Source organism: Solanum dulcamara, chromosome 8, assembly GCF_947179165.1.
Source record: "Solanum dulcamara chromosome 8, daSolDulc1.2, whole genome shotgun sequence".
Lineage (NCBI taxonomy): Eukaryota > Viridiplantae > Streptophyta > Magnoliopsida > Solanales > Solanaceae > Solanum > Solanum dulcamara.
In genome coordinates, this window is record NC_077244.1 from 2,981,173 (window position 1) to 2,990,840 (window position 9,668).

At 34.2% G+C, this 9,668-nt stretch overlaps 2 protein-coding genes across 7 annotated transcripts; both read left to right on the top strand.

The window, feature by feature from the left end:
- The first annotated feature begins 658 nt into the window (after nucleotides 1-658).
- Nucleotides 659-3,938, top strand: LOC129900519 (putative pentatricopeptide repeat-containing protein At1g12700, mitochondrial). Of its 6 annotated transcripts, none has more exons than XM_055975513.1 (4): nucleotides 659-2,732; nucleotides 2,973-3,373; nucleotides 3,469-3,695; nucleotides 3,851-3,938. In XM_055975513.1, the coding sequence occupies exon 1, from the start codon at nucleotides 749-751 to the stop codon at nucleotides 2,534-2,536; it is 1,788 nt and encodes a 595-aa protein (XP_055831488.1). In that variant the 5' UTR covers nucleotides 659-748; the 3' UTR covers nucleotides 2,537-2,732; nucleotides 2,973-3,373; nucleotides 3,469-3,695; nucleotides 3,851-3,938. The 6 variants fall into 6 exon arrangements, with proteins under 6 accessions (XP_055831488.1, XP_055831489.1, XP_055831483.1 ...); XM_055975514.1 differs by lacking the exon at nucleotides 2,973-3,373 and having other exon boundaries at nucleotides 3,459-3,525; nucleotides 3,608-3,695; XM_055975508.1 differs by having other exon boundaries at nucleotides 2,973-3,695.
- Nucleotides 3,939-6,405: 2,467 nt separating this feature from the next.
- Nucleotides 6,406-9,229, top strand: LOC129898911 (pentatricopeptide repeat-containing protein At1g63080, mitochondrial-like). The gene is made up of 4 exons (XM_055973622.1): nucleotides 6,406-6,955; nucleotides 7,072-7,795; nucleotides 8,234-8,467; nucleotides 8,827-9,229. The coding sequence occupies exons 1-4, from the start codon at nucleotides 6,406-6,408 to the stop codon at nucleotides 9,227-9,229; spliced, it is 1,911 nt and encodes a 636-aa protein (XP_055829597.1).
- Nucleotides 9,230-9,668: the final 439 nt, after the last annotated feature.

The following is a 9,668-nucleotide window of genomic DNA, read 5'->3' on the forward strand; positions in this document are numbered from 1 at the left end:
TAAAAAAATATTTATTATTAATTTTCGTAGAAGTGACAAAATAAACTCAATTTGAATAATCAAACGTTGAAAATTTTACTAATTGGGCAATGATATATTTATTAACTATGCTTAACATGTGGAATTCAAAATGATGCATTAAGCTATTCAATAAAAACGAATCAAAATATTGGATCGGGTGAATTAAATTATAGTCCAAAAATAAAAATTATTTAATTTTGAAGAAATTAAGCTAATATAAAAAATTATGTTTCCAATCCCAAATAGATTAAATTTGACCATCCATTATAATTCCTGTACAAATGATAAATAAAACAAAATAGTTAAAAAATCTTCATTTTTTTCACATTTTAAAATATATTTTTTGTCACAATTATGTAATACAGTTTGATTAGGTACGAAATTTAAAAAATATGAGAAGATTTTGTAATATTACTTTTAACATATCAAGAAAATATCGAGAAAATATAATTACTTTTTTTTTTACTCTTAAGATTAATTACTTATGTCCAAAACATTTTTTAAAATCTAAGATTATCCAACAAAAACAACAACATACCTATATAATTCCATAAAGTAGATTGTGGAGAGTAAGAATGTGTAAAAATCAAACCGATTAATAAATCGAATCGAAAAAATTATTCGCCTTTTCACTTGTTAAATATTCTAAAAATTTTCAAAAAGCACAAAGGCTATAATTAGGGCACGCTGAGCAGAGCAACACTGAGACATCCATTAGCCATTGAAGATGAAAAGAATTTCTCTGCGAAATGGCAATGCTATTCCCTTTATCTCTTTCTTCCCTAATTCACATTCTGCTTCCGCAATTACAGTGAGAGATTATTCTGATAAATCCATTTCAGGAAAGGGTAAAGTTGGGTTAAACAGTAGCAATTTTGACAAAGTAAAGAGTTTAGATGATGCTGTGAATCTCTTCCGTCAAATGGTTAGAATGAAACCTCTTCCTTCACTTGTCCATTTCTCTAAATTGTTTAACAATATGATAAGTATGAAGTATTACACTGCTGTCCTTTCCCTTTTTCGAGAAATGCAGAAATTGGGTATCCCAATTGATGGGTTCATCTTGACTGGTGTGATTAATAATTATTGTCTGATGCATTGTTCTGATTGTGCATTTTCGGTGTTACCCATTTACTTGAAGAATGGCATTCCATTTGATGTTGTCACCTTTACCACTCTAATTAGGGGAATCTTTGCTGAAAATAAGATTAAAGATGCAGTTGAATTGTTCAAAAAATTGGTGAGAGAGAAGATTTGTGAGCCCAACGAAGTCATGTATGCAACCGTCATGAATGGGCTTAGCAAAAGGGGACATACTGAGAAGACTTTAAGTTTGCTCCGTTTAATGGAACAAGGGAACACTAAGCCCGACATATATATCTACAACATTGTTATAGATTCCCTTTGCAAAGATGGAAACTGTGATGTTGCTATCACTCTTTTGAACGAGATGAAGCAGAGAGGCATTCCTCCAAACATAGTCACATATAATTCAATAATTGATGGTTTGTGTAGGATTGGTCAGTGGGAAAAGGTTAAGATTTTGTTATCTGAGATGGTGAACCTTAATATTTATCCAAATGTGCGCAGCTTCAATATACTAACAGATGGACTATGCAAAGAAGGGAAAGTTGAAGATGCCGAGGAAGTAATGAAACACATGGTCGAAAAGGGTGTAGAGCCTAATATTATCACCTACAGTGCGATAATGGATGGGTATTGTTTGCGTGGTCAACTAGATAGAGCAAGAAGAATTTTTGATATCTTGATAGAGAAGGGCATTGAGCCTAACATTTTTAGCTATAACATACTAATAAACGGATATTGTAAAAAAAAGAATTTGGCTAAGGCCATGCAATTGTTTTGTGAAATTTCTCAAAAGGGATCAAAACTTGATATTGTTACCTACAATACTATCTTGAAAGGTCTGTTTGAAGTTGGAAGAACTCGTGAAGCAAAACAAATTTACTCTGAGATGCTATCTGCGGGGACCGAGCCTGATATATACACTCATGTCAGTTTGCTCAAGGGTTATTTTAAGTGCGGACTTGTTGAAGAAGCTATGTCACTCTTTAATAAGTTAGAAAGAAAGAGAGAATATACTGATTTTGCATTTTATAATGTTGTCATTAATGGATTGTGCAAAAATGGTAAACTCAACGAAGCACGTGCTGTTTTCAAGAAGCTTTCTTTTATTGGATTGCTCCCAGATGTGAGAACATACACCGTAATGATAAATGGATTTTGTCTTGAAGGGTTGTTTGACGAAGCTAAAGATATTCTAAGAAAAATGGAAGACAGCGGTTGTTCTCCAAACAATTTCACTTATAATGTTATTTTGCAAGGATTTCTCAGGTGCAACAAAATTAGTGAAATGGCTTCTTTTATGAAGGAAATGGCTGGAAGGGGTTTCTCATTTGATGCAACTACAGCTGAGTTTTTGGTAAACATTGTAAGGGAGAATCCTTCTGTCCTTGACATGATACCAGAGCTTCACTCGAAAAATAAGAAGTGAATATCTCTTTTGTTTGGTTCATTCGGCTACGCTATCACTGTGATACAGTTTCCTTTTTATCCCTGCAAAAGAAATGACACCCAATGCATTTGCCAAATGTGATGGCAATTAGAACATTGCTTGACCTTTCCAGACATCAGTTTTGATTTGAGAAAAAAATGGTGACCATACTGATTTTCTTAAAAAAGAAATAATGGTAAGTTCCCTTTTTGTACACACTATAAGTCTAGTAATATCATTTTCAGTGCTATTTGATATCTTCAGAAACATCAAAATATTCATGTTTCTGAGTAAACCCTCCCAAAGAAAAAAAATATATCTGTTATATTTTCTTTTGCCGATTTCACCAGCATTGCTTGTAATTGTCTTTCATCTTTCTAGGTTTACCCTTTTTAATGATTTTCACATTATTTAGTATATGTTAATTTATCTGCAGGTTGATGCACGGCAAGTTGCTAGTTTTGCACTGAGTTACAACATGCTTTGTTTATGTTATTATTTTTTCCGAGAATCTAACTTGATTTTTTGCAGGCTAGTGTTGGTCTTGACACTTTTACTATGTGGCATGTGCATTTCCAGTAGTTTTGCAGTTTCCTGTTGGCTTGGAAATCTTTTTTCCTAGTTTCTAACTTGGTGGTTTGATCTTGTGTAACTTTACTATTTGCTACAACTGTGCACAATCTAGTGAAAAATGAAAGCTCCAAATTTAAGGCAGATAATTGGGGGTCTTTTGTAGAGAATCATATATTTTTTTGAAACTTGTAGTGAATCATATCTCTGCGTGTGTTTCTATGGAATGACTAAAGTGCTGGTATAAATGGGATCAAGAAGATGCAGGTTAGATAATTGGGTTTTTTTTTGTAGAGAATCATATCTTTTTTAATGGTTTTCACATTTTTAACGTTTGTTAATTTATTTGGAGGTTGATGCAGGGCAAGTTACTAGTACGGGAATGGTTGCACCAAGTTATGTTCAGAAAGTTGCACCATGTACGGGAATGGTTGCACTGAATTAGTATCTTAAGGACTTCAGTTGTGACTTGCTTTTCTTAAACTCTTTTCTGCGATGCAGCTGTCTCTAGGATCAGACTTTATGTACAACCAACCATATGTCTAGAGATGTTACATCAAGCTTTGGTTATGATTACATCCTTCGGCAGGTAACCTTTTGTTGTAATTTTTTCTGAAAATCTAAATAATTAGTTTTGTACTAATACTATTTTATACTTTTTTATGTATGTACTTCGGTATTCTCTTTATAAATACTGAATACTAAAATTTTGTTTCTATAACAACACTTATTCATGCATTACAGTGTAGTCTCAGAGGGAAGATTGATTCCAATGGATGTGTTGCTGCTTTATTGGATGAGCGCTTGAACATGGGTCTTAATTTCAATTTAGCAGCCGAGGTAGGTTGCATCTGGACTTTTTTATCTTGTCGTAGCTCCTTCACAGAATACATGTTCCTAACGCCTTTATTTTAGAATTGAGGCTGTCTCTCCTTCTCTCAATGATGCTGAAATATGAAAAGCTTCTTGATTTCCTCCCACCTTTTTGCTTTTGCTTCAAACTTTAACCTGTTTTTTTTTTTGTCTCTTCCTGATAACCGAGAAATCTCCGAAGGGCGCATGGATACAAACTTGGTAGATAAGGGGCACACCCCTCTGTCTATTCTTTTCCTTGTTGCTTTTACTGCTTGGAATACAATCTCACACAGTTTGGCTGTATAACTTTCATCAGTGTCCTAAATGTGCTCCTTATCGCTTGTTCAGGTCGATCACAAAAGGAAAGACTACAACTTTGGCTTTGGACTCACAGTTGAAGAATAGAGGAGGATGTTTGAACAGGGATTAAGTTTTAATATATGAGCACAAGTAAATTGAAAGCATCTTAGCAAGTGCTTCGTTTTCTCAGCAATAAAAGAATTGAAACATCAGTTTTGTATTTTTATCGAGCAGACATTGTCAACTGGTGCAACTTGTCACTAGTAGTTGATTTTGCAATTTGAGTCATTCTTTGGATATGCATCGTAAAGTTGCGTACAATAGGCTCTTGTAGTTCGGTTCTTTCCTAAATTCGTGCATATCGGGAGATTATTGCATCGAGCTGCCTTTTTTTTTTTAGAACTTCTTTAGATAGTTTAGAATTCGTAGAGTTGACTTTCTTCGGACAGAGAGATCTACCTTTCTGATTTTAGGGGTCGTTTGGTAGTGTGTTAGCAAAAATAATGCATGCATTAATTAGGTGTAGTAGCAGTAGTAGGACTAATATCATTAGTATCAATTACTAATAATAAAGTTTGTCGTGCAAATCTTAAAATAACATAATGATTTTGATAGCAAAGTACAAAGTATAATATTATAGAGTGATAGTTTATTGGAAATAACTTTTTTATTCTAAAATTTACGTTCAAAATTCATTGTATATACATAAAAATAAATTTAATCATATAAAAAGAAAGAGCGTAATTTTTGGTCGAAAAAAATTAAAATAATCCCTTCAACCCTACTCACTATATATAGTCATCAAAAACACTTTTAGGCCATTGAAGAAGATGAGGAGAAGAAGGGAGCATGAAATGATTGAGTCAATACACCGCCCGATAATCGCTTGTTACATCTTGTTTGGATGGCGGTTTTTCGTGGTATGGTATGGTTTGGTTTCATGGTTTTGTAGCCATGAAAACATTCACCTTTTGAAACCACTAATTCAGTGGTATCTCATCGTTTATTTTTTTTTCCAATTATACCCTTACTTAATTTTAAATAATTCTAATTTACCTTTATTCATTATTAAATGTTACCCTAATATATCTACTGCTTTTACGTCATTACTCATTCTCCTCCGCAATAATTTTTGAAGCTTCTAGAAATTTCAAATTGAAATCATTTGTGGTCGTTATCTCCAGTGGAATCACATAACAAAATGAAAAAAACAAACGAGACCCACTTCACAGCGAACAAAAGAACATAAAACAAACACATTGAGCGGCACCCATTAGCTTAAAATTGAAAACAAAGAGCAAAAAAAACTCACACAGAAGGTCGATGAATGGTTGAAGCCATGAAAACTCGATGAGATCTGATTGAAGAAGAAGGAAATGGTAACATTTTGTGAGATTGTAACGACACCGCATTGACATTCAGTAATAATTAAGGGCATTTTTGTAAATTTATTAGTTACAATAGAGTACCATACAATCAAACCAAACAACATACCTTACAGTACCATACATTATAAAATCATGGAAAACCACCATCCAAACAGAGTGTTAATTACTAATTTGATATTGAACCAATCGATAGCTTATTAGTATACTTAAAAATCCATATTACATAAGTCGTTATCTCTCTAATAAGCAACTCTAATTTATACAATGCATTCTATAAAATTAGGTCCACTGAAAATTATGGAGAAATTGAGTGAGAGAGATAGAAGATGAGGAGAATTTATCTGCGGAAATGGAATGGCTCTATTCTCTCTATCTCTTCCTTTCATATTTCCCATTTTTACTCTTCTTCTTCTTCATGCCGCCCTACTAAAGTTATTGTAAATAGTTGCAATTTTGAGTGTTTAGATGATGTTGTTACTCTCTTCAATCAAATGGTTAGAATGAAGCCTCTTCAATCAAATTCATCATTCTGATTGTGCATTTTCGGTGTTACCCATTTACTTAAAGAGTGGCATTTTATTAACCACTCTAATAAGGGGAATTTTTTATGAAAATAAGGTCAAAGATGCAGTTGAATTGTTCAAGAAATTGGTGAGAGAGAAGATTTGTGAGTCTAACAAAGTAATGTATGCAACCGTCATGAATGGGCTCAACAAAAGGGGTCATATTCAAAAGACTTTAAGTTTGCTCCGGTTAATGGAACAAGGGAGTGGCACTAAGCCCAACATTGTCATAGATGACCTGTGCAAAGATGGAAACTCAGATGCTGCTATCAACCTTTTGATTGAGATGATAAGTATGAAGTATTACATTGTTGTCCTTTCTCTTTTTCGAGAAATGAAGAAATTGGGTATCCCAATTAATGTTTTCACATTGGATATCGTGATTAATAGTTATTGTCTGATGCATCGTTCTGATTGTGCATTTTCGGTGTTACCCATTTACTTAAAGAGTGGCATTCTGTTTACCACTCTAATAAGGGGAATGTTTGATGAAAATAAGGTCAAAGATGCAGTTGAATTGTTCAAGAAATTGGTGAGAGAGAAGATTTGTGAGCCTAACAAAGTAATGTATGCAACCGTCATGAATGGGCTCAACAAAAGGGGTCATATTCAAAAGACTTTAAGTTTGCTCCAGTTAATGAAACAAGGGAGTGGCACTAAGCCCAACATTGTCATAGATGACCTATGCAAAGATGGAAACTCAGATGCTGCTATCAACCTTTTGAATGAGATGAAACAGAAAGGCATTCGTCAAGACTTATTAACGGATAATTCATTAATTGATGTTTGTGTAAGCTCGGTTAGTGGGAAAAGGTTAAGATTTTGTTCTCTGAGATGGTGAATCTTAATATGTATCCAGATGTGTGCACCTTCAACATACTAACAGATGGACTATGCAAAGAAAGGAAAGTTGAAGATGCCAAGGAAGTAATGAAACACATGGTCGAAAAGGGTGTAGAGCCTGATATAATCACCTACAATGCAATAATGCATGGGTATTGTTTGCGAGGTCAACTAGATAGAGCGAGGAGAATTTTTGATAGCTTGGTAGATAAGGGCATTGAGCCTAACAGTTTTAGCTATAGCATACTAATAACTGGATACTGTAAGAAAAGGGAACTCGCCGAGGCCATGCAATTGTTTTGTGAAATTTCTCAAAAGGGATCAAAACCTAATATTGTTACCTACAATACTATCGTGAAAGGTCTGTTTGAAGTTGGAAGAACTGGTGATGCCAAACAATTGTTCATTGAGATGGAATCTACAGGGCCCCTACCTAACTTATGCACTTATTTCACTTTGCTCAATGGTTATTTTAAGTACGGATTCGTTGAAGAAGCTATGTCACTCCTTAATAAGTTACAAAGAAAGAGAGAATATACTGATATTGCATTTTATAGTGTTGTCATTAATGGATTGTGCAAAAATGGTAAACTCGACGCAGGTCATGCTATTTTTGAGAAGCTTTCTTTCGTTGGATTGCTTCCTGATGTGAGAACATACAATGTAATGATAAATGGATTTTGTCTCGAAGGGTTGTTTGATAAAGCTAAAGATATTCTAGGAAAAATGGAAGACAAATTGTTCTCCAAACAATGTCACTTATAATGTCATTGTGCAAGGATTTCTCAGGTGAAACAAAATTAGTGAAATGACATCTTTTAAGAAGGAAATGGCTGGAAGGGGCTTCTCATTTGATGTATCTAATACAATGCTATTGGCAGATGTTATAAAGGAGAATCCTTCCGCCCTTGATATGATACCAGTGCTTCACTAGCTAAAAAAGAAGTGAATATTTGTTTAGCCTGGTTTATTCGGCTGCACTATGGCTGTGATACAATTTCCTTTTTATCCTTGCCAATGAATTGACATCCTGTGCAATTGTAGAAGTTGATGGCAATAAGAACGTTGCTTGATTTTTCTAGGCAGACCTACTGAGGAGGTACATCGAATTTTGATATTTTGAGTTCTATATCCTCTTTTGTTTTTCTCAGAAATAAAATGTTATTGCATTTTTATAGTGTTGTCATTAATGGATTGTGCAAAAATGGTAAACTCAACGAAGCGCATGCTGTTTTCGAGAAGCTTTCTTTCACTGGACTGCTCCCGGTTGTGAGAACATACACTGTAATGATAAATGGATTTTGTCTAGAAGGGTTGTTTGATGAAGATAAAGATATTCTAAGAAAAATGGAAGTAAGAAGTTGTTCTCCAAACAATGTCACTTATAATGTTGTTGTGCAAGGATTTCTCAGGTGCAACAAAATTAGTGAAATGGCATCTTTTATGAAGGAAATGGCTTCTCATTTGATGCAACTACAACCGAGTTACTGATAAATGTTATTAGGGGGAATCCTTCTGTCCTTGACATGATACCAGAGCTTCACTCAAAAAATAAGAAGTGAAAATTTCTTTCAGAGCTTATTCTTTATGCTCATAGGTTCAGACTCAAACTCACTTACAAGGGGAACTATGAGAATACACATGGTTTTGAATCTCTACTTTATACTGTCTAGTATTTTCAAGATGATTTACTAGATGCCAACACAAATAGTTGGTCTTAGTTAGACATGTAATCTTCTGTCAAATGATCTTTGTACTTTATACTGTCTAGTATTTACAATGCCGTCATCAATGGATTGTGCAAAAATGAAAAACTCTACAAAGCTCGTGCTATTCTTGAGAAGCTTTCTTTAATTGGATTGCTTCCGAATGTGACAACATACAATAAGATGATAAATGGATTTTGTCTTGAAGGTTTGTTAGATGAAGCTAATGATATGGTAAGAAAAATGGAAGAGAACGGTTATTTTGCCAAACGCCTTCACTTACAATGTCCTTGTGCGGGATTTCTCAGGTGTAGCAAAATTACTGAAATGACAACTTTTATGAAGGAAATGACTGGCAGGGGTTTCTCATTTGATGCAACTACAACTGGGTTATTGGTAGACGTTCTAAGGGATAGTCCATCCGTCCTTGACATGATACTAGAGCTTCACTCAAAAATTATGAAGTGAATATTTCTTTAGCCTGATTTATTTGGCTACACTATCACTATGATACAATTTCCTTTTAGCACTGCAAAAGAAATGTTTCTAATGCAGTTGTGGAAGCATAAGAAATGGCAATTAGGATGTCGCTTGGGCTTTGTACGCAGGTTTATTCAAAAGGTAAACCACTTCTTATATTTGTATTGTTTTTGCATTCTTCTTTATCTTGGAAATCAGATATTACTGCTCTCTTAATATGAGAAATAAGATGAGTTTCCTTATGTGTAAACATTCCAAGTCTAGGGGATACTGTTGACCCTCACCCTCTCTGTACTTTAATATGATAGTAGCTTTTAATGTTAGGGGCTGAATTAGCAGTGGCAAATGGGCAAGTTGTGTCAAATTCGGTTGGGTCAAAATAATTATTGGATCAAAACCCATCACGCTCAAAGTTTGCTTGGATCAA

Excerpts from the sequence above, each read along its gene's own strand:
- LOC129898911 (XM_055973622.1), top strand. The coding sequence starts at position 6,406 with ATGGAACAAGGGAGTGGCACTAAGCCCAACATTGTCATAGATGACCTG. Across the intron at positions 6,956-7,071 it reads GAATGAGATGAAACAGAAAG|ATGTGTGCACCTTCAACATA; the intron begins GCATTCGTCAAG and ends ATATGTATCCAG. Across the intron at positions 7,796-8,233 it reads GGAAAAATGGAAGACAAATT|TGTTGTCATTAATGGATTGT; the intron begins GTTCTCCAAACA and ends GCATTTTTATAG.
- LOC129900519 (XM_055975508.1), top strand. The coding sequence starts at position 749 with ATGAAAAGAATTTCTCTGCGAAATGGCAATGCTATTCCCTTTATCTCT.